At 36.4% G+C, this 26168-nt stretch overlaps 1 protein-coding gene across 1 annotated transcript in view; it reads left to right on the forward strand.

Annotated features, from left to right (window-relative positions):
• Positions 1 to 24182: 24182 nt before the first annotated feature.
• Positions 24183 to 26168, forward strand: part of LOC131875179 (uncharacterized) — a 65739-nt gene continuing 63753 nt past the window's right edge. Inside the window, exon 1 of the mRNA XM_059219220.1 lies at positions 24183 to 24368. Within this exon, the coding sequence (XP_059075203.1) occupies positions 24183 to 24368 (186 nt within the window). The remainder of the gene's footprint in view (positions 24369 to 26168) is intronic.

Here is a 26168-nt window from a genome sequence, read left to right on the forward strand (position 1 = left end):
CAATCTGCAACAAATAATTTTGTTCCAACTATAAAAGGAACACACAATGGTCTACAATCCTGCATGTTGAACCTTTGTAACATTGAATTCACATACTTACTTTGACCTAGCCATAGCTTTCTGTTCACTTTGTCTCTTTTAATTTCCATCCCAAGAATGTGTTTCACTGCACCAATATCTTTCATTTCAAATTTAGCAGTGAGCTGAGAATTTAGTTCAAAAATCAAACCTTTCCCTTTACCAATGAATAACATATTATCAACATACAATGCAATGTATAGGAAATTATCACCATCAATTTTATAATAAATACAGTGATCTGATTTAGAATGCTCAAATCCCAAACTCAATACATATGTATCAAATTTATGGTACCACATCCTAGGACTCTATTTGAGGCCATATAGGGATTTCTTTAATTTAGAGACCAAATTACTTTTACCTTTCACCACATAGTGCTCTGACTGTGTCATATAAATATCCTCCTCCAAATAACCATGAAGGAAAGCAGTTTTCACATCCATTTGCTCAACCACTAAATCATAAGCAGCAACAATAGAAAGAAAAAATCTTATGGATGCCATTTTGGCAACAGGAGAAAATATCTCACCATAATCAACACCCTCAACCTGATAGTATCCTTTTGCAACCAACCTTGCTTTATACTTCTCAATGCTTCCATATGAACCAATCTTCTTTGTTAACACCCATTTGCAACCAATAGGCTTTCGTCCTTCGGGCAATGGTACAAGATCCCATGTATCATTCTTTTTCAAAGCTATCATTTCTTCTTCCATAGCAATCTTCTAGGTTTCTGCATCATTGATACCTAATGCCTCTTCTACAAATTTTGGTTCATCTACACTAGTATTCAAAGAAAAAATACATCTCCAATCATCAGGTAAATACCTTTCAAGTGGTTGTCTATGTCTTGTAGACCTTCAAAAAAGCTAAGTTGGAGGTTCTTCCTCCTCTTCTGAAGATTCAGAGCTATATGAGCTCTCCTCAACTTCTTGCCTATCTAGGGGTTTCGATTCAACTCTTTCAAGTGTACAAGGAAGTTGAATCACATCTTCCTTTTTAGCCTGTTCTAGCTGCAACGAAACAGAAGGAGATTTAATTTCTCTAAAAAATAAAACTTCTACTATGAATTACCTTTTGTGCAATAGGGTCCCAAAGCTTGTATCCTTTCACACTATAACTATACTTGATGAAGATACATTTCACAACCTTGTTCTCCAACTTTGTCTGCTTCTCCTTTAGCACATGTACATATGCCTCACAACCAAAAACTCTAAGATGTCTCAATGAAGGCTTGTGACCTAACCATGCTTCCATAGGCATTTTATCAACAATGGTTGATGTACGAGACCTGTTAATCAAGTAGCAAGCAATGGCAACAACTTCAGCCCAAAATTTTTGTTCTAGACCAACACCACTCAACATACTCCTATCCTTCTCCATCAGTGTCTTGTTCATTCTTTCTGCAACTCCATTATGTTGTGGAGAATACGGAGTTGTCTTATGTCTATTAATGCCACAGTCTTTACATAATCTATCAAAATAATTAGAGAAAAATTCACCACCATTATTAGTCCTCAAACTTTTAATTTTCTTTCCAATCTGCAACTCAACCATTTCTTTAAATTCTTTAAATCGATTGAAAACTTCAGATTTACTCTTTAGAAAATATACCCATGTCCTTCTACTAAAATCATCAATAAATGAAACATAATATGTGGATTTTCCAATCGAAGGTGTAGAGCCCCTCCCTGATCAAGCTCTGGTTAACTTAGTTGACCAAGGTTGACCATATTAATAAATGCAATAATTCAATAGGATGAGCTATGTTAGATGGATAAATTAGTGAGAAAAGTAATTAAACCAGGTTATGGAAACATTTTACCTTGCGGTGCACATTTTGATGTCTTATGGATATAGATCCTATAGGATCCACTGATTTGATAATCTTGATATGACGTATGTCAGCTATCTTAGAATTTGTAGTATTTCATTATGATATTAGAAAACATGGATGCATATCGTATTAATGATTGAGTTTCATAAAGATTATGATGATGCTTTTTGAGTAAATTGTATTATGTGGATTTTATTGGATAAATGATAAATTGATCGTTATGATTGAAATTATATGCAAAGTGTTTGAATTGTATGTGATGTCTGAATTGTATTCTTTTGATAATATTATACGTGATTTTTGGAAATTACTAATGTGCAAGTGAGATGTGCGATTTGGTGATGTGCCTAGGCCTACGTGCAATTGTGAAGCCAGGGGTCGTCTATTTGGAGAGACAACCCCTCATTTGTAAATGTATTTTAATTTGTAAATGTTATTCTTGGTTGAGTGTTTATTTTGAAAATTTGTTTTTATATATTCTAAAAGAGACATTTGCCATGTGTATTTTGGTGATGTGTAATTCTTTTTGTAGTGTCTCTTGACACATGTGTTGTAAGTTGAGTTGGCATTGTCAAGTCTCTTTTTGAGGATTTATTTTATCAATGCATATATTTTCAATTATCCTAAAATGGTCCCAAGTAAATCTAGGATAGGGAGCCATTAGAAGGGTCAACTCAGAGTTGACCCGTAGGTAAACTTTGGGTGGACTTCCAAGGGGTTAAACTAACTCTTGGGGTCAAGTTTAAGGCATTTTTAGTAGACCATATCATGTACCTATGGATGAAGGCCAAATTTGGCCATGTGTCCACTCCCTAGGACTTGTTTAACCTCCCCAAAAAGTGAGTTTCCCAAGTTGGCCGAATTTAATCTTTAGAAGAGCCTTCCTTGGTTAGGTAACCCCCTTCATGAGTGTCATTCCTTTTCCCCATTCCATTTCCCCTTTTTGAGGTGCCTTGGTTAGGGAGTGTGTAAGGCTTTGGGAAGACCAACCAATGAGCATCCTTCACCCTTCCCAAGTGGGTTGGAAAGAGTGAGGTGTGGCTTCATAGGGAATAGTTTGGGAGGGAAAGGTTTGATCACCCACTCTCCATTTTGGAGACTTAGAATTTGCAGAATTTTTGGGAAGGATTGGAAATATTTTTGGGTAAGTTAGGAAGGAGAAAAGTTGTGGATTTGGGTAGCTCTACTACAAATTCCCTTACCTTTTTGGCAGATTAAGGTTGGTTAAATTTCTAACTATTGTATGATGTTGTTTTCTTTTGGAAAGATTGTTGTTGCATTGTTTTCTTTTGTTGTTTTTCCTTGTTGTTTTTATATATGTGTAGGAATATGTGAATTCCTTCCATTTGTGTTTTGTTGAGTTTTTATGTCTTTGTTTATGGGAGTTTTTAAGGCCAAACTCACCCTTGGGAGGGTAGAGTGGCCTTGGGGTGAAGGGTTTTTTGACAACCCTTTTGAGTGAGAGACTCTCTTTGGAAGAGAGTGATTCTCAAGGGTTTTTTGTGGCCCTTGCTGCATATTATTATGTTTATAAAATAGGGGTCATAAGGGGAGTTGTAGGCTTGTATGCCTTGGGGGTCATAAGGAATTTAGGGGACAAGTTTGGAACTTGTGGATATGTTATATTTGCAGCCTTGTTATGGCATTATGTGCACTATTTGCAGAATTCTCCTCAAGGGTATTTAGTCCACCTTCACCCCACTTAAAAATTCACATAAGTTACATTGTTTAAACCTTGGGTTGGGAGTGTTTTTTTTTGTGTTTGAGTTTTCTGCATGTATGTGTTTGTTTGTGTGTTACTCGTCTAGCCCTTGATTCTCCTAGCTCGGGGGTGGCTTCTAGTAAGCCTAGGTTGGGAGGTGAGCCTCTATGGTCACAACCTCAAGTTTATATTGCAGGTTGCTTTGGAAAAGACTTGGAAGGGAAAGCTTGGAAAAGAGTTCATTTTTGTATCTAGTTGCAGAAAAAGAGATCATTTTTGTATTTTAGTTGTAAAGAAAAGAAAGAGAAAAGAGTTTTCTATTGTATTTATATTGTAGAAAGGAAAATGTGATATTGATTAAGTTTTAACATGTAATAATTGTATTTTATTGAAGTATTGATTCTTTTAAATAAAGAGATAGAATTTTTTATTATTTCTGTTTTGTTATAGTTGCTGGAAAAAAAAAAAGTTTTTTTTTGTTTTTTTTATTTGTTAATAAGTTATATGCATGCCAGAAATGGAAAGGAAATAAATAAAAAGGTTCAAGTATAGATGTTAGTAAAAGAGAATAAAAATTCTTATCTATCTATTATTCATATTACAAAATAATGTAAATAAGTGTTAGAGTGAAAATAAATATTGCATCACATTTTTTGTTTATAGATTAAATAGATTCTTTTAAAATATTAGTTGCAGCTATAAAATAAATCATTTCTGTTAAATTTCTCCTATTCTGAAATGCATGTTAAGTAGGGAAAAATAAATGTTTTTTTTTTTTTTAAAGTTAGTTGCTGCTATGAATAAATACAATTCTATCATATTTTTACATTCTATAAAAATAGAAAATAAATCTAGATAATGCCCTAAGTGAAAATAAAATGAAAGATTTACTCCTATTCTGTTATTGGAAAATAGTCTGCTAAAATATTGAAGTTCAGATTTTTCCATAGATATATATATATATATATATATATATATATTTGCATACTGCATTTAAATTAAAACATATGAATTTAATAAAAATATGGGTAAACTGGAAATAAAGAGAAGAATTTTACATCATATTCTAGTTATTCTTCTAAAAATCATGCATGTATTCTAAGATTTTACATATGTACATATATATAAATAAACATATATATTTATTTATATATATAAATATTTTTTAATAAAATAAACAAATAAAAAAATTTGGAAACCAAAAATTTAGGGAACAAACCCTCCCCCTCTGACCCCGCAAGCACGCAGGGTGGCTCGGGCCCCCTCTGTGGGCCGAAGCCCACAGGGGCGCCCGCGATGCCACTATGGACTGCGACCCGCAAGGGTGGCCTCGGCCACCACTACGGGCCAACACCCGCAGGGACGTTGCGGTGCCACTAGGGGTGGCGACCCCTAGTGATGGCCTCGGCCGCCACTGCGAGTGGCCACTGCAGCCGCCGCGACCTCCCTCAAACCTGCCCCACTGCACTCCGCCACTCCTTGCGGATCTCCCTTTTCCTCTTCCTCCGTCGTTCCTTTGCCCTTCTGCCGCCTCCTACGAAACCCTACACACACATGCAAAACACACACACACACATCCAAGACCCTAAGCAAAAAGAAAGAATAAGAATTTGGTATGTTATAATATGCAACCCTAACCCATTTTTGGGTTAGGGTTAGCATATAAAAATAAAATAAAAGAAGATAAGAAATGCAACCCTAGCCCACATTCAGGTTAGGGTTAGCATTTAGCAAGAATAAAATATTAGGGTTGATTTTTAAAATAAACTAAAAAGGGACAACTCAACCCTAATTAGGATTCATAATTAAAATATTAATTAAAAAAAAGGGGGGGAATTCTTTTTAAAATTTGAAAAAGAATTTGCCCCCCATTTAATTATAGCCATATGTGGAATTTAATTATAACTCCTTATTTGACTAGGGAGAAAATTTATTTTAATATAGCCCTTTTTTTATCAAGGTATAATTTAGATTGGGGATTAATTTTATATAGTTATATAAATCACATAATTGACTTAATTTTATTAACCAAGGGATATTAATGAGGATATTATATAGATAATTTTCATATTTGATTAAATATGGATGTTAGGTTAAATTTAATTTGGGGAATTTTATTAATTGTTTTATGCGAATTCTAGTCTATGAGGTCAATATTGGCCAATTATTAATAGTTGAAATTTAAATGTATTAGGGGATATAAAATTGGCTTTAATTTGGCAAATTTCATCATTGAATTAGTTAACCTTAGTGGTTATATTTAAAAAGTGAATTTCCATGCACTCAATTAATTAATGTTAATTTGAGATAACATTATCATCATTTTATTTAGCCTTGAATATTTTAAATGCTATTGAGATATTTAATATCTCTCGATTTTAATTAGAGCAAATTAATTGGAATAATTAGATTAATTAATTAACTTGCGATGACCCTCTTAGGGAATAATTAGTCTTCTCTAATTATTGTCGCTATATTGATTTAGTTAATTAAATCCACTTTAGTAAACGATTCTATTTAACCCTTAGTTAAGACAAAACTTGTTTAATTCCATTTTAATGTAGATTATTTAATGAATTTATGTTGTTTAAAAAAAAAATTGTTGTTCCATTTTTGCCCAAAAGTTTGGGCATGACAGAAGGAACATCTATAGGACCAAACACATCAGAATGAATAAGATCCAAAACACCACAAGTTTTATGAGAACTCGAGTAAAACAGAACATGGTTTTGTTTTCCATAAATGCAATGCTCACAGAAATCAAAGTCAAGATTACAATCATTCAAACCTTCAACAAGGTTTTTATTTTTCAAGGTCCTTAGACCCTTTTCTCCAATGTGGCTAGGCCTTTGGTGCCATAACATAGTCTTCTCTATAGATAACATTGCTTCAGAAGAAAGAGCACCCTTAGGTACCCAAAAACTATTTCCATCTGCTGAAGGTGAAACCCTCAAATCTTCCACATATTTACTTTTTTACAAAAGTTCTATTACACTCAACACTGTATGCATCTAGCTTATACACAGTGTTGGCCATTTGGTGGAATTGATTATGTGTTGCATTGATGTTTTGTCATTTATTCCAACACTAGCTGTTTGGATGCTTTATCAACACCCTTCTAGTCCTAATAGGTTGAGTGATTTCTGGTTAACTTGGATCCGGCATGATCTAGTAGGCTCTGGTATAGTTTGGTGATGGAATTGGTTTGTTCATGATATTCATGCTCACATTTGGATAGTTGGTTTTGGTCTGGTGATTGGATTCTATCCTACTTGCCTAGCATCTTGGGTTTTTGGTTCCGACGAGGGTTTCACCGGTAGAGCTTTTGGCAGAGATCTTTGATGAATTGCATAAGTGTTGTTGGTGCAGCTTCTAATGGAGTTTCAAGATGTTGTTGGTGATCGTATTCAAGACTTGGCAGATGAAGATCATTATTGTGGTGTCTGGACCTATACTTGGTCCCGATTGATCTAGGTTATGGACCGACTTTAATGTAACATGTGGATAGGACCTATTGATGTATTTCTGGGATGTCTTATGTGTTGATATTATTTGTTTGGTCTAAGGCCAATATGGTTTGTAATTATGTAATTGGTTTATTGTCTAGTGGCCGACCTAATTGTTTATGGTTGAGGGTTTGTATATATAGATATAATATCTCATTGTAGATCATCATGGTTATTGTTAGAGGTCATGATCAAGGAATGTAATGTGTGAACAATGTAATATCATTCAGGCAGAAGAGTTGGTTGATAATTGGAGATTGAATTGAGTTTATGTAAGAGGATTTAGTCCTCCGGTATTGAGCTTAATCAAAACTATACTCGGGCATAGGAGATATTATCTTTTGTAATTCAACACTTCTCTGGATTGTAGTCTAGAATTCAATGTAGTTAGTGAGGCTCCTTTTGTGATGATAAGTGTGCTCTAGGATGTTGGCCTTCTTACAAGTATAGGCCCCTCAATTGTAATTCATATGCTTACTACAAAAGTATTATCTGACTATGGGTAGGCTTTCCACCTTGGTTTTTCCCTTTACCAGGTTTTCCATGTACAAATATTGGTGTTATATGGATGGTATTTATTCCATGATTATTATTCTTGCTTAATTGGTTTATCTACTATACTGGTATTAATGTTTTGGGTTTCGATATTAAAGTTTAAATTGCTAATGGTTCTGGTAATCTATGACAACTGATTCAGCCCCCCCCCCCCCTCTTAGTTGTCTTTTGGTTATTTGAATTGTCTAGCATTTGGTATCAGAGCCTTGGTCCTCTCTGTAGAAAGCTTAACCGCTTGAGGAAGATCCTATGGTGACTAACAGTTCAAGTTCATCCAGTTCTTATGGAGCTATCTTTCGAAGGGATATTCTAAGGCTTGATGGAACAAATTACACAGTATGTAAGATTCAGATGGAGACTCATCTGAGATGTCTTGGCAAGGAGATTTGGGAGATCACATATAATGGTGTCACACCCTATAATCTGGGATCTGGCAATCCTCCTCCAACAAACCTGGACAAGGAGATTGAGAATGATTGTAGAGAAAGAGAAGCCCTCTTGTGTGCACTTTCTGATCAGAAAATAATGGGATTAACCAATAAATCATTTGTAAAGGCTATATGGGATAAGCTGGATACTCTTAATGAAGATGACCCTATAGTGAAAATTGCTAAACTTGATGGTTATCAAGTGAGATATGAAAACCTGAAGATGGAAGAAGATGAAAGAATTATTGCATTCATCGAAAGGGTAAATGAGATTTTTATGGGAATTCAATTGTTTCTAAAGTCCTGAGAGCCCTACCACCAGCTTACAAAATGAAGGCCACTGCTATTAATGAGTTGAGAATAATGGCTAATACATTTGTCAACAGAGATACTTTGGCTAGGAAACTATCTTCTTTTGAGATTGAAGAATTTGGACCTTCTGGAGCTGTGAAGTTTGAACCTCCTTTTCATGCATCTATATCTACAACTGGTAAGAAAGAATGGAAAGCTTTGTATGCAAATGAATTGGAAGATATGAAGAGAGAAGATGACGAGTTTGAGAAACTTGAAGCATTATTTTCTAGAAGAGTACCTAAAGGACCAGTAGGAAGTAAGTATGAAGGAAAAGCACCTTTTAAATGTTTTGCATGCAATAAGATTAGTCATTTTGTATCTAGATGTCCTAAAAGAAATTCAAGATTTGAAAAAAGAGCTAGAAGATCATTTGAGCCTAACCCTGGATATTAGAAAAAGTGTAAATACAAGAAAAATAGAGACAAATCATGCTACATAGCAGATGAGGAAGGTGTTACTGATTCAGATGATGAACTGGTAGAAGACTCTGCTAGTGGATCCAGAAATGGGAATGAATGGGTGTTCTTAGCTATCAAGGAAGATGATCTGGCACTGGAAGAGAATGCACTTGAAGAGAAGGCACTTGCTATTAATATTGAAGACAAGGATGAATGGGTAATTGATAGTGGTTGTTCACATCATATGACTAGAGATAAAGGGAAGTTTCTGTCTTTGCAAGAATTTGATGGTGGTATAGTAAGATTTGGAGATGACAAGGCATGTATGATCAAAGGAAAAGGAACTATATCACTGGATGGTAAGAACAATACTGACAATGTTTATTACATTAAAGGTTTGAGGCATAATATTTTAAGTGTTGGACAATTGGTAGATAAGGGATTTAAATTACAGTTCAAGGATGGAAAATGCAAAATTATTAATAGATCTGGTTTGGAGATTGCAACCGGTACACAGACAAAAGGTAATATATTTCATTTGAACTTCAGCGAGAAGACATGTTTGATTACACATATTGATGAGAGTTGGCTATGGCATAAAAGGTTGTGTCATGTGAATTTTGATTGCATTGTGAAGATCAGTTCAACTAAGGCAATTAGGGATATACCTAAGATTATGAAGCCCTATAATCCGATATGTAAAAAATGTCAAATGGGTAAACAGGTCAGAACCTCTTTTAGGAGTATACAAGATAAATTAAATGATGTTCTTGATCTTATTCATACTGATTTGTGTGGCCCTGCTAGAGTTAAAAATTTTCAAGGTGATAGATATTTCATGCTAATCATTGATGATTATTCTAGAATGATGTGGGCCACTTTTCTGAAAGAAAAATATGAAGCATTTGAAAAGTTTAAAATATTTAACGCTAAAGTGGAAACTAAGATAGAATTGAAGATTAAATGTTTGAGATCAGATCATGGTCGAGAATTCACATCCGGTGAGTTTAATAACTTTTGTGACAAGCATGGTATAAGAAGACAATTTTTTCTCCCCGGACACCTCAACCGAATGGAGTTATGGAAATGAAGAACAAAACTATCTTGGATGCTGCTAGAACAATGATGATGGAAGATAGTCTACCTAATATATACTGGAGAGAAGCAGTAAGCATAGCGGTTTATATATTCAACAAAGTACATATCAAAGGAGAAACCGATAAGACACCTTATAAATTATGGTTTGGCAATATACCTACAGTTAAGTATTTCAAAAATTTTGGTAGTAAATGCTATATCAGAAGAGATGATATTAATGGGAAATTTGATCCTAGATGTGATGAAGGCATATTTATTGGTTATTCTAATGAAAGCAAAGCATATAGATGTTATAACAAGAGATTGCAGAGAATTGTGGAGAGTGCTAATGTCAAAGTAGATGAGCTGAACAAAAGTCAAATCAGAGTTTATGAGAAGGAACTAATAGTGGAAATGATTATATCTGAACCAGTAGCACTTTTACTGGAACAAAGAGTTGAACCAATTACTCCGGCAATATCAGAAAACTCTACAATAACTGAAGAGAAGGGAAGAGGAATAGAAAGTCAGAAGACTCCTAGGTATGTGAGATTGAATCATTTAGAAGATTAGATCTTGGGGATAAGAGAAATGGAGAGATGACAAGAAGAAGACTAGCAACTAATGAGGTACGTTTAATTTCACAAGTTGAACCGGTATCAATAATTGAGGAATGTAAAGATGAATATTGGTTGAAAGATATGGAAGAAGAATTAGATTAGATTGAGAAAAATAACACATGGACCTTGGTTCCCTGGTCTAAAAATATAAATTTTATTGGAACTAAATGGGTTTTTAGGAATAAATTGAATGAGGATGGTCAAGTTATAAGGAATAAGGCTACATTGATTTGTAAAGGATATTCTCAGAAGGAAGGAATTGATTATGGAGAGACTTTCGCACCTGTAGCTAGGATTGAAGCTGTAAGATTATTTCTTGCCTATGCTGCTTATAAAAACTACAAGGTTTATCAGATGGATGATAAATGTGCATTTTTGAATGGGGATCTTGATGAGGAAGTTTACATTGAGCAACCTGATGGTTTTTCACCATGAGATGATACATATATGGTTTGCAGGTTAAGGAAAGTTTTATATGGATTGGAACAAGCACCTAGAGCTTGGTCTGCAAGGTTGGATAAATATTTTTTGAAGCTTGGTTTTACTAAGGGCAGTGTTGACAGTAATTTATATTATAAGATCATTGATGATGATATACTGATTATTGATGTATTTATTGATGATATTATTTTTGGAGGTGAAGACAAGTTGTGCATAGAATTTTCTAAAATATGGAGAAATAATTTGAGATGTCTATGATTGGTGAGACAAAATTTTTCTTAGTTTTGCAAATTTACTTAGACTAACAAAGGTATTTTCATTTGTCAAACTAAATATGCTAAGGAATTATTGAAGAAATTTGGCATGGGAGATTATAAACCGGTAAGTACTCATATGGTTACAAGTGAGAAATTGACAAGAAAAGATGTTTCTACACCTGTAAATCCTACAAGATACAAATCTATGATTAGAGGTCTGCTTTATTTGACTTAGACTAGGCCTGACATTATGAATGTTGTTTGTATTGTTTCAAGATTTCAGAGTGATTCTAGAGAAAATCATGAGATGGTGGTGAAAAGGATTTTTAGACGCTTGCAAGGTACATTAGAATATGGCTTGTAGTACCCTAATGATGATAACTTTACTTTATGTGCATATATAGATCCCGATTGGGGCAGAGATGTTGATGATTGGAAAAGAACTTTCGGTGGAGCTTTCTTTCTTGGAAAGAAGTTGGTTTCGTAGATCAACAAGAAATAGTCATGTACTTCTTTATCTATTGCTGAAGTTGAGTATGTTGTTGCTGCTACTAAATGTACACAAGTATTATGGATGAAGCAAATGTTGAAGGATATAAAGGTGGATTGTGATGCACCAGTAGTTATTCATTGTGATAACTCTATTGTTATTGATATATCAAAGAATCTGGTATTTCTTTCTAAAACAAAGCACATATCTATCAAGTATCTTTTTGAAGGAGAAGGTGGAAGCAAATAAAGTTAGATTGGTTTATGTGAACACTAAAGAGAAGATTGCAGATATTTTCACTAAACCTTTTCCCAAGGAGTTATTTGAGTACCTGAGAGACAAATTGGGAGTTTCTACCCCTTTGGTAGAGACTTGATTGATGCAATTTGGCATCAGTCTGACATGCATTATCAGATATACTATTCATTCTAGCACTGTTGTGGGATGCTATTGCTCAAGGGGAGTAGTTAGCTTTGTGATTCAAAGGTTTATATTTTTGCTTTGATATTGATGTCAGATTTCTGGCATTGATGCCAAAGGGGGATTTATATTGATGTGAAAAAGAAAAAGAAAGGGGAAGTGATATTGATGTGAAAAAGGAAAAGAAATTCAGAGCTTTACAGAGATATTATTCATAGGGGGAGATATTGATATTCAGAGCTGTATGTGGGAATTTGTTGGTTGTCTTCCATTGGGGGAGACTTGTTTGGTATTTCTTGGTACTTATATGTCTTTCAAATCTAGTGTTGCCATCAATTCCAAAGGGGGAGATTGTTGGCCATTTAGTGGAATTGATTATGTGTTGCATTGTTGTTTTTTCATTGATGCCAACAATAGCTATTTGAATGCTTTACCGACACCCTTCTGGTCCTGGTAGGTTGAGTGGTTTCTGGTTAACTTGGATTTGGCATGATCCGGTAGACTCGAGTATAGTTTGGTGATGGAATTGGCTTTCTCATGATACTCATGCTCATGTTTGGATAATTGGGTTTGGTCTGGTGATTGGATGTTATCCTGCTTGCCTAGAAGCTTGGTTTCTGGTTCCGATGAGGGTTTCATGGGTAGAGATTTTGATGGAGATCTTTGATGAATTGCATAAGTGGTGTTGTGCAGCTTTTGATGGAGTTTCAGGATGTTGTTGGTGATCATATTTGAGACTTGGTGGATGGAGATCATTGTTGTGGCATATGGAGTTATACTTGGTCTCGGTTGATCTAGGTTATGGACCGACTTTAATGTAATGTGTGGATAGGATCTATTGATGTATTTATGGAATGTCTTATGTGTTGATATTACTTGTTTGGTCTAAGGCCAACATGGTTTGTAATTATGTAATTGGTTTATTGTTTGGTGGCCGACCTAATTGTTTATGATTGAGGGTTTGTATATATAGATGTAAGATCTCATTGTAGATCATCATGGTTATTCATAGAGGTCATGGTCAAGGAATGTAATGTGTGAATAATGTAATATCATTCAGGCAGAAGAGTTGGTCAATCATTGGAGATCAAAATGGGTTTATGTAAGAGGATTTAGTCCTCTAGTATTTTGCTTAACTGGAACTATACTCAGGCATAGGAGATGCTATCTTTTGCAGTTCAACACTTCTCTAGATTGTAGTCTAGATTTCTATGTAGTCAGTGAGGCTCCTTTTGTGATGAGCAGTGTGCTCTAGGATGTTGGCCCTACTTCAAGTGCAAGCCCCTAAATTGTAATTCACATACTTACTACAGAAGTATTATCTGATTGTGGGTAGGCTTCCCACCGCGGTTTATCCCTTTATTGGGTTTTCCACGTACAAATATTGGTGTTATGTGGATGGCATTTATTTTATGATTATTGTTTATGCTTAATTGGTTTATCTTCTATTTCATTAATAATGTTTTGGGTTCCGGTATTAAAGTTTAAAATGCTAATGGTTCTGGTAATCTGTGACAATTGATTCACCCCCCCCCCTCTGAGTTGTCTTCCAGTTATTTGAACTGTCCAACACAAAGTGTCGAACCTGACACCTCTAGCAATTACCATAGCACCCTTAATCATCTTACATCCTGCTTCAGAAAATATTACCTGCACACCCGTATCTATCAGTTTTCTCATAGATAACATATTTTGTTTTAAAACAGGGATATGCAACACACCATTAATCCTTTTTATTCTACCATCAGAAAACCTGATTCTAACTTTACCTCGACCAATAATGTCTAAATATGAATCATCACCCAAGTACACCTTACCTCCATTAAATTATTCATATTCAGAAAACCAATCTCTATTGGTAGTCATATGAAAAGATGCACCTGATTCAATTAACCAGGCATCATTACCTACATGAGTTACCAAATCTACAATAAATGCATCACCATCTTCCTTCTTAAACTCAGAATCAGAGTCAATCTTCTTCTTTTCTTCTTTGCGGTCCTTACGGACGTGACTTGGTTTACCACAATTCCAGTAAATGACTTTGGACTTTCCAGGATATTTTGATCTCCCTCTCAATTTGGACTTATCGCGCTTCTCATTCTTCTTGCCTTTATCCTTAGGTCTTCCATGAACAGTTGGGGCTTCCTTCGAACTATGGGATGCCTTCCTTCGCATCTCTTCACCAAGTAAGTAACCCACCACATCTTCAGAATTCAAAACAACATAAGTACTATTGATAGCCATAACAAGAGAATCCCATGAATTAGGCAAAGAACAAAGCAAGATTTGGCATTGCTCCTCTTCGTTCATCTTAACAATAACAATTACTAATTGAGACACCAACATATTGAATGCTTCTAGGTGATCTGCAACTCGTCAACCCTCTTCCATCTTCAAGGAATACAATTTCTTCCTCAAGAAAATCTGATTTGATAAAGATTTTGCTTGATACATTTCACCAAGCTTAGTCCATAGCTTCTTTGCAGTGTTTTCTTTGTGGACATTGATCAGAACAGAGTCTGCTAGGCATAGTCTAATTAGACCCTTGGCTTTTTGGTCCATAGCATCATATTGAGTTGTCATAGTAGGATATGAGGGCCTTTGGAAATTCACATCAACAACATCCCATAGATCTCAATCTATTAGCAGATCTTCCATCTTCAGCTTCCACATCTCAAAAAATGTTCCATTAAATTTGTACACCTTTATTTTCACTGACGAACTTGCCATCTAAAAATTTCTGCAACTGGATCAAAAAGTGTCTACTGCAAAAGCTCCCACTCAAATTTGGATTAGTTCAAAAAACCCAACAACCCACAACTGAAACCAAAGGTGATCAAGCTTTGATACCACTTGTAAGGAAGTTAAGTAGAAAAACAACTTCCTAAACTAACCTTGAGAGGAGGCTAATGTAAAAACTTTTACAGATCATCACAACAGTTACATAAAACATAAATATATATAATAACATTCAAACCATAACACAGTGATTTACGTGGGGAAAACCCTTTTGGGAGAAAAACTCCACACTCCAAAAGCTGCCCAACATATTATTCCGCAATAAAAATTAGATTATAATATACTTGCATATCAAGCTCTTCATAGGAGTACCACAAATAACAGATTCAGAGGTAACTCAATAGCTATAAATCTCTTACACACAACCTCTATCTCACGCACCTCATATATAGGAGATACAATACAAGAAATCATCAAATGGTATTACAAAACCATGGGAGAAAACCACCCAATAAGGTGTAGCCGACCTTATCTCCCTTCTAGATGCCCTATGATGTGTCCCTCCCTTTTACAACTCACATATGTGTTTTTGATACAAATTATATTCCCTATTTCAAGAGTACAAACTTCTGGAGGCCATAAATTGAGAACCGTGTGTCTGATTGACAAACCGTTTGAAGCGTTGGAAATCTCACGAAGTTCTCCATTCCCTCATAAACCATTATGCCATTTACGCCCACTTTTCAGGGCCTCTTAATTATTCAAAATCAAATTTAAACCTTTCATTAGACCCCTCCAAAATGGAAAATTTAATATCTTCAAAACTAGTTGTGATCTTGTGACGTAAGTTTACCGAAATGCTTATCTAGCCAACCTAAAGCTTGAGGGATAATTTCACACCATTTTGTGCTCAAATAAAAACTTACTATAAATAGTAGCCTCATGTAAATGCAAGGTTGAGACACCATTTTCCCAACACATTCAAATATTTCAAGGTGTTTGGTAGAAAGTGCTTCATCAAAAGAGATGAAGATGGATTAGGAAGTTTTTATTCTTCGTAGGGTACTCAACTCACAACAAGGCCTATAAATGTTTCAACAAGAGGCTAAAGAAAGTGATTGAGAGTGTACATATAAGAGTATATTAAGATCTAGATAAAGGAAAACAAAGCATAATAAATTAGATTGAAGAATAACATAGTGAAGATGAAGAGCAATCTGAAAATAAACAAGAAGAAGAAACACCTAGCAAGACTCCAAATAGATATGTGCAAAAGAATCACCCTGAAGAGAAGATCATAGGAAAAAAAAATGAGGGTGTACAAACTAGAAGAAGATTTGCAATAAATAATGAACAAGTAAACTTCTTCCTCATGACTGAGATGGAACCCAAGACATATGTTGAGGCCAGAAAGAGTGAGAAGTGGATAAAGGCTATGGAAGAAGAGTTGCAGCAGATAGAAAAGAGAAAAACATGGGAAAATGTCATTGGGACAAAATGGGTCTATAGGAATAAGTTGAATGAAGAAGGAAAGGTAGTGAAAAACAAGGCAAGACTAGTGTGCAAGGGTTATGCTTAGGTAGAGGGCATAGTTTTTGAAGAAACATTTATACCAATTGCAAGACTTGAAGCTATAAGGATGTTCTTGGCATTCTCAGCATATAAAGGATACAAAGTATATCGAATGGATTTCAAATCTGCATTCTTGAATGGCAATCTTGAAGAAGAAGTTTATATTAAGTAGCCTGAAGGATTTCAGCTACATGAAGATGACAACTTTTTTTGTAGATTGAGAAAATCTTTGTATGGTCTAAAGAAGGCACCTAGAGCATGGTATTCTAGGTTGGATAAGTACCTCCATCAGCAAGGTTTAAAAAAGGGAAATGCTGACAACAACCTGTACATTAAGGTGGATGGAGACCACATGATTATAGTTGTGGTATATGTGGATGACCTCATCTTTGGAGGGAACAAGGATATCTTATGCAAAGAGTTTGCTGACCAAATGCAGTTCGAGTTTGAGATGTCAATGCTTGGAGAGATGTCATATTTTATTGGTTTGCATATTTCTTAGCTAGATAAAGGAATATTTATATCACAAACCAAGTATGCAAAGGACATGTTGAAGAAGTTTCAAATGGAGGACAACAAACTAGTTACTATTGCCATGGTGATAAGATGCAAGTTGAGCAAAGATGATGAGTCACCTAGTGTAGATCAGACCTTGTATAGATCCATGATTGGCAGTATGTTGTATCTCACAACTTCAAGGCCTGATATTGTGCAAGAAATGTGCATGGAAGCTAGATTTCAAGATGCTCCAGAACAATCACATGTAAATGTAGTTAGAAGAATATTCAGATATCTACAAGGAACACTTAGTTATGACTTATGGTATTCAAAGAAAGGAGACTTTACTTTACAAGACTATACTGATGCTGATTAGGTAGGTTGCATAGATGACTAGAAGAGCACCAGTGGTGAAGCTTTCTTCCTTGGAGAGAGATTGGTTTCATGGCACAACAAGAAGCAAGATTCTATCTCTCTATCCACAACTGAAGCAAAGTACATAGTTGCTGCTACATGTTGCTCACAGGTTTTGTGGATGAAACAAACCTTAAAGGACATTCAAGTATCATTTTCAGTTCCTATATCTATTATGTGTGATAACTCAAGTGCCATTAACATTTCCAAGAACCTTTTCATGCACTCAAGGACAAAACATATAGCAATTAAGTACCATTTCTTGAGGGAGAAGGTAGCTAACAAGGAGGTAAATGTTGAGTATGTTCCCACAAGTGAGCAAGTTGTTGATATTTTTTACAAAACCACTACCAAAGGACAAATTTTAATATCTAAGTTGCAAGTTGGGTTTTTTTCCACCTTCTTTCAACACAAACATATTGTTGAGGTCTGTGGTTCAGGGAAGCATGTTGTTTTACTGCTTTTTCTTCCTTGAACCTCATGTTAGTCTCAGGGGGAGTTCTAAAATTTTTTATGAGCAGTATTAACACTGTTGTTTATATTGTAATAATGGTTCATCTAATGGACATAAATTGCTAGGCATTGTCCAGGCTGAACATTTTAGGGGTAGAAAGAGAAAACATCATGTTTGCAGGTCATGTGTAGGTCCCTTTGCTATTATTGTCAAAGGGGGAGAAAATTTATTACATCATTGCTTGTTTTGACATGAAAGAGTGAATAAGAGCTATCTGTGTGCGTTGTTTCTATGTGTTAACATCAATTCCAAAGGGGGAGATTGTTGGCATTATTGTCAATGATGTCAACAAGTGTTGCAGAGTGGATGCTAGAAGGTTGCAAATTGGAGAGTGCAGAGAAATAAGTGTTGCAGGTTGCAGGTGGTTTCAATTCCTTACAATCAACATAACACACAAGTTATACTGCAATATTATCATATCAGAATAACTATACTAATATTGGAGTTTCCTTTGTGTTTTGTCATATCAGAATAGCTATGCTGATAAGGAGACTGAGGAGGTGTATCAGAATAGCTACCAAGGGCATAATGGAAAATTACCCCTATGTCGATAGACCAAGCTATGATGATGGAGGAAAATGAAGAGTTGACCTTTTAGGTTGTGATTTTAGAATAACCTATTTCGATGGTGTTTGTCACTGTGGAGTTTGATCATCAGGATAATATATATCGATAATGAGAGATCGACAGTATGAAATTGATATAACTTAAATTGTTGTTTTGGCATGTTTTCACTATGCCGATAGTTATGATTGTTTCAATGAATGGTTGTTTGGCTTGAAGTCTTCAGTTTGGGATAGCTTATAATAGTGATAAAGGATGAGTTGATTATGTGTCATTGGAATTACTTGTTCGGTTGTTCTAACCATTTTTTCCTATCCAATAGTGATGGTCATCCTGCTAAGTGGTTGTTTGCTGTGAAGTTTTTCAATTCGGAGTAGCCTATGCCTATGAAGTTTGTCACTGCAGACTATGCATTTCGAGATACCTATGCCGATAAAGGGAGGTAGACAGTGTGGCATCGAAATAACTTGTTTGGTCAATCTAGCATATTTTTCCTATGCCGATAGTTAATGTTATACCGATGGAGCTTTGAGAAACCGACTTTAGGATTGACATAGTGATGAACATTTTTTGCAGATTGCATAACATGAAGGTTAGTCTCAACATGGAAACTGACTGATCTGTACAACCTGATAGTCCATATGGATCTTGACCAACCTTGATGATGAAGTCAAGGCAGGGAGAAAAAATGAAGAACAACCCAACCTTGCAGTTTAACACACAAATTAAGCAAAACATACAGGTAACTGGTAACAAGATACCAAAAAATAGTAGAAAGAACAACTGGTAACATAACAAAACACATAACCGGTAAACAATATGAATAAACCTTATTAAAATCTAAAGAATTACACATGCCACATGTTGGATTGTAGTCCAGGATAAAAATAATGCTTACAACCCAATTACAAGATCCACAGATCATCCACACATCATATCAGCTTTTGGAAACAGTTTATCGATTCTACCCTAATCCGGACCTCAGCCTTCTAGCCCCAGTCCTACCGGATCAGAACCGTGCTAGATTTACATCTTTGCTCGATCTCATAACTCTATCTTCTATCTTCTAACTTCTATCTCCTTAAATAATTCACCAACTTCCATTTATACCGCTCGCAAATAATTACAACTCAATCAAGTCGGCCTAAAGACCAACCGGTTCATGAAACGTGCAACAGTAATATGTCGGCTCAAATCACTAAGAACAAACACAAAACATAAAATGATGCATGGACCTTTGGGAATACCAACCAAGGCCTAAAGAAACATCTCCAATGATCCACAAGTCATGAAGATCAACTACGACTTGATCCAACTTTGCTCAGCACACTGCCAGACTAACTGGTAAGAACATATCAACTGGGCCAAAACTAGGATCCACATATCACCGAAGACAAAGCCAAATGCCATGAAACTTGAACATAACAAAGACCATGAACACAAGGGAATAAACCCAAAAGTACAATTCTCAACATGCAAACCAGAAGAAATGCCATGCTCTCAAGAAATTCCACTGAAAAGTGAGTCCATCACTTGATCTGGTTCGGCGATCTGCCAGCAGGTACTTGCAACTTCCTCAGGGGGGTTCGGTGATATGAATATAGCTTTTGGTTGCCTCTCCATGGTAATATACAGGTCCAAACTATAGCTGTGTGCGGGAAAAGTGGGGGGATGAAACAAAAAATGTGATTTCAAACTAGTCCACACACCAATGGGACTCTTGGTGCAAGTTATGGAGTTATATTGAATAACTCAACTTCCCAAGGGATGTTCCATTGTTCTCTATCTCACAAGACCCCTCAATCCAATGCCTTCTCTCTCAGATCACTAAGCAAAGTCAATTAGGGATGGCAATCACAAAAACAAGGGATATTGATCAACCTAGCATGGATGCATTCCTAGTTATGCATGATACTAAGTCTAACATGATCTAAACTAGCATGGATATGATAATAAGATGAAAAGATTAGTAACAAAACTATCTTATCATGCTATACTAGTCTACCATGATTATTATGTGATAATGAAAATGCCTATTTAAGATGCTATGAAGATTATTTCTATCAAAGAGAGGCTAAATGCTTGATTAAAATGATTTAGATTAGATGCTTAGTAAAATGTCTATAAGTTTGATACTAAAGAATTGGATATGAAAATAGAGGAATGAGAGCTCTATTTATAGGAAAAATAGGGTAATGAATGGTCTGGATTGGATGATTTTATCAAGGGCCAGGATTGAAAGTTATCAATCCATGTTTACAATTCTCACCAATGAAATGGTGACAATTGTCAACATAAGACTACTTGAGAGGAGATGTAAGAAGCATTAAAATCTTTAGAACACCTCATGGTTACCTTAGGAGGTAAGGGTTAAGGTTAGGTTAGGATTACCCATTAGACAAAGATTTTATCCAAAGGATAAACTCTTGTGCAAGGGTTAAAGGGATAGCCATGGTCAACGCAATGAATTCTTGATGAGATCCTTGGGTTAGATGAGGGTTGAGTTAGAGAGAAAGTCTCTAATCATGTAAGAGGGTTGAGTTAACCATTAATGGTTTGGAAGACTTTCAAGGTTAACTTGTTGAAGACCTAAAGCCTTTAATGGTTATTGAAGACTTTAAGGGTTTGAGAAGTGAATTCCCTTTGCTTAGGGATGTGACAATATTTTAGGGATGGGTTAGGCTAAATTGGAAGGGATTAGAAGATTTTAGAAGGGGGTTTAGGGAGGCAAGTGGGAGATGTAGGAAAATGCAAGTGGATGGAGGGTAATTTTAATTAAAATAAATTACTTTATTCCAACTAAAATAGATGCAACTTGCATAAATACAAGTGAAGAATTACAATAAATAAATTATATTTATTTACTTGTAAGGATCAATTTAATTAAAAGGGGAGAAAGGGGAATTAATTAAATAAAGTGATTTATTTAATTAAAAGGTTATGAAAGGCTTAGGTGAACTTAATTAAATAAATTGAGTAACTTATTTAATCAAATAGATGAATGTGTTTGATTTAATTAAACAAAATTTAATTAAATAGAGGAATGAGGTTAAAATGAATATTAAATATTCACTTAGGAAAGTGGTCATTTTTATACGTCTACATTTTGCCCCTCTTTGAAGTGGCGTGTGTGCACATGTTGATTCAAAGAAAATTGTCGGATATGATGTTTGTGTTGAGATGTTGATATGATGATGTCGTGCCCCAGATTTGATGAATGATATTGATGATGCCCCCTCGGGAGATGAATCAAGGATTTTGAAAATTTTGTTGATTTGATAAGCGTTTTTGAATTGAATTGATTGCATTTTGAAATTTTGACTATGTTGAATGCAATATAATTGATTCATCTCCTGAAAAATGATGTGTGATAAGGTTAGAAGTGACAAAATGAGCAAAATACATGCCCCACCTACTAACCCTTTTTGACTTTTACCCTACAAAAAGGTAAAAAGTGATTTTATTCTTATCATTTGCACATTTGTCTCCTTGTGATTGTGACACCTTTGCTCTGACGAAAAATGTCGATTCCTTATGCTTCTCACCGTTTCGAGCGCGTTCGCCCATACTGGAGGCCCACCGCATATGGTCCACCTGTAAGTCATCTTAATGTTGCCCTGTTTGCTTTTTGTTTTGTCAATTTTAGTCACGTTTGAAATTTTTTGCTCTCAATTTTTGAGGTTTAGCGTGTAGGGTTGTTTAGCTAGGGTAGTGTCTGGGAGTTGGCTTGCAGCGCATTGTAGGTTTAGGGTAGTGCATAGGGAGTTCTAGTGCATAGGGCAAACAGGTTTGCACATACAATGTTTAGGGTAGCTCGTAGGGTTAACCTAGCGCATAGGGTTCTTAGGTTAGCGCGATGGAAGATTTGCATAGGGCATAAGGAGAGTTTAGCGCATAGGGTAAAGGTCTGAGCACGTAGCCGAGTTTAGCTAGCGCATGGGTGGTAGCTTAGCGTGTAGGAGGGATACGTTGGCGTGTGAGGAAGAAAAATGGCTAGAGAGGATTTTCAAGATTGCATTGTGGGAAAAATAGATGAGGGAGATGGTTTAGGGGTGAATAGGTGCGTGCTGAGCTATTTCAAGGTCGTACCTACTGTCTTAATGTCAGATTTTGTTGTTTTGAATTTTTCGTTTGATATGGATTGCCAGATTGAGTGTTTGTTTTTTATGAGGATCCTGATTTTCTTTTGATATGGATCTTTGATTTTTGCCTTTGAATTTGATGTCTGAGTCTTGATATGATGATTGAGAGTCTATTGAAATTGCTTTCATTTATGAAGTGTCAAGCTGATTGATTGTTTGAATGAGGATCCTGATTTTCTTTCAATATGGATCTTTGATTTTTGCCTTTGAATTTGATGTCCGATATGAGTTCCGAGTCTTGATTTCCAATATGATTCCTGATATGATTTTCACAATATGGATTTTTGAGTTGCTTGCATTATGGGTTTTTGATATGATTTCTCGATATGGTGCTTGCGTTATGTGTCTTTGACTTTCGATATGGATTTGATTTTCGACATGGATCTTGATTTGATGCTTTGTTGTTTCAAGTTGATTCTGATTTCGATATGGGATTTGATTTTTGATATGGGATTTGATTTTTGATATGGAACTTGATTTGATGCTTTGTTGTTTCAAGTTGATTTTGTTTTGATTGGATATATTAGATAGACATGGGAACTAAGGTTGGACATTTGTTGTTTTGCAGGCACAGCTTGGCATACTCCAATCGCGAGAGCGATTTTTGAGACCATGTTCCTTGATTCCATGTTTGACACAGGCAGATAGAGATGTTATTGAGAGGTGTGGTTTATCCTCTTTGTTGGACATGCCTCAGTATATCATTAACCGAGGTTTGTTGACAGCTTTGGTAGAGAGGTGGCACAGTGACATGAACACCTTTCATTTGGCTACTGGCGAGGTAACTGTCACTCCAGAGGACTGTTATTAGATTCTGCAGATTCTAGTGATTGGGGCTCTATTGCCATATGAGCAGACAGAGGAGGATGGGATAGAGGCTCTTCGTCGGATATTCCATGATGATCAGATTTGTGGATATGAGATCCCTTGGCAAGAGTTTATAGATTTTGATTATGCTCCACTACCCTCTGTACTGGTAGGTTTTGTAGGTGGATTTTTGTGTTCTGACCATAGGTCGAAGGGACTAGTAGTGGGCTGGGGATTGGTGTTGGAGGACATGGTTACACAGGGATGCAGGTTCGCTTGGGGATCCTGCATGTTAGTGCACCTATATAGGGAGTTGCACCAGATAGTGTATCTGGGATACACAAGCTTATCAGCTGGGGTCACATTATTACAGGTATGGGCTTGGGAGCACATTCTTGTAGCGAGGCCACTTGCAAATAGGGATAAGTTGATTGGTAGAGCCTATGCATATGGGTATACAAGTATAGTTGTCCAGCGTAAGATGGGAAAGCTAGAGCATTGGAGGAGAGTGTTGGATGATATTGATACGGTCATCTGGAGACCGTATATGGACTATGAGGTATGGGTTGAGGACGGGCTAGAGATGCCCTATGTCTATATGTCGAGATACCTAATTGGGTGGACACCTTTTATCATTGAGAGGTTCCTGCATAGACATGTTCAGCGGCAGTATGGTTGATAGTAGGGTATACAAAAGGGAGCATGCTTATATGGTCATCAGAGACAGGACGTGCTAGAGTGGGGTCCGACTCTTGATAGTGCAATGGTTGTAGAGGAGTACATACATTTGGCTAGACAGATATGGGATTACGGGGCTGGGATAGTGGATGCGGGGATGACGGAGGAGTTTGCAGCGTACTTTGTGGCACATGTCATGGCACAGATATCAGATCCGGCAGAGATGCTTCCTACCTTTGATGATGATGAGGATGAGCAGCCAAAGAGGCTAGTGAGATGGAGAGAGGAGGGAGAGGAGATGGAGGAGGGATATAGGGATGATGGAGGAGATGATGGAGGAGATGATGGGGGAGATGGGAGGGGTGGTGTTAGAGGGAGATAGGGAGATAGAGGAGGGGATGGAAGAGATAGAGGGAGGATTGAAGGAGGGGATGGAGGGAGGAGAGGAGATAGAGGGGGAGATGGGAGAGGATTTGGAGGAGACAGAGGGAGGATTAGATTAGTTAGACGACTGGGTGGTGATGGAGATAGAGGAGGTTTGGTTCTTGGAGTCGGCGGGGTTGGCAGAGCAGGCGAGGTGTTAGCAGCTGTGGGTGGCTTAGAGGAGTTTAGGCAACCGACCCAGCAGAGGAGATCAGATGTGTTACTTCCAGGCCGAGGACAAGGATAGGTAGTGTTACCAACTAGGTACTAGTGCAGATCAGGGTACCATCGCATCGAAAGGATTCATAGATTCGAGCATTGCATGCTACAGTGCAGGAGTTGTAGGCGCAGGTGCTATCTTAGCAGCGTTAGATTACATAGATTACTGCAGAGCGAGATACGGTGATAGAGTGCCTAGTTCGAGCAAAGGAGCTTGTAGAGAGACTACAGAGAATGACAACCAATGCCCCTATGAGAGACACACTAAGGAAGATATGGTACACGACCATGGCGGTTGAGTACTACAAGCAGCTATATGAGGATCTAGTCCCTAGAGAGCAGAGGTCTCCTAGTTTTACTTCTATTCAATCAACTTGGAGTCAGTTGGGGATAGAGAGCAGAGGTGTTATAGGGCCTTCTCAATGTGATCCACTTAAAGATCTAGGAGTTGGGACGTCTACTGGAAGACCGTCAGCCTCAGGAGATAGTCATACCTGAGAGACTTGTCTCTGTTGTATTTTGATCATTGCGTTGTATTTTGACAGACATGACATCCCTTGTTCATTCTGATCATTTTTAAGATATATATATGACACTAATTTTCCAATCCATATGTGATATGTTTATGGATGATGATTGATGCATTGATATGATGATAGGTTGTTGTGATGAATTTGATTTGTGAGGTGTATCTTGAAAATGAGATGTATGATAATGATAAAGATGTGAGATGTATCTTGAAAATGAGATGTATGATAATAATAAAGATGACTTAATGCAAGATTTTGATATTGCAAGATGGCACAAGCGTTGAGGTATAATTAAACCAAGATGACCTGAGTGTTGCTTGCATATAAATAGACAAGATTGAACCATTTGTATGCGCAAAGTGGAACAATGTATTCAGTGATATGTTTTGAATCACGTCTCTAGACAAAACTTGCACAGTACAAGTGATCGCCTCATAGACAGAAAACCAAAAAATATCAAACTCTTCAGCCACTTCCTCTAGCTTGATGCATCGTTGAGAAAATTTAGGAGATCCAATGATTCAAAAAGTTCAAGTGCAAAACAGTCAAAACTTCATGTGAGATGTAAACAAATTATATTTCAGAAAATCATCCATCACGTGTGTTGAAGTTGTTAATTGGATCAGTGTTTCTCGGCTAATGAGCTATTGTTGATAGGATTCTCTTGGCATATTGTGATTCTTGTTTGCTTGTTGTTGGAATGATGGAAGTCAAAGGAATGTTTCCCGAGTTATAGATATTGATCAATGTGGATATTTATAGTGATTACCAGGCCATGGTGGGATATAATGAACTGATCTTTAGATAAGCAAGGACAGTGACTATGCTAAGTGTGTCCGGGATAATGATGTGTGAAAGGTGTTGGGAAATGGCCATTAGCTTTGACTTTGGATGCAAAA

This window comes from Cryptomeria japonica, chromosome 4 (assembly GCF_030272615.1).
Source record: "Cryptomeria japonica chromosome 4, Sugi_1.0, whole genome shotgun sequence".
NCBI lineage: Eukaryota > Viridiplantae > Streptophyta > Pinopsida > Cupressales > Cupressaceae > Cryptomeria > Cryptomeria japonica.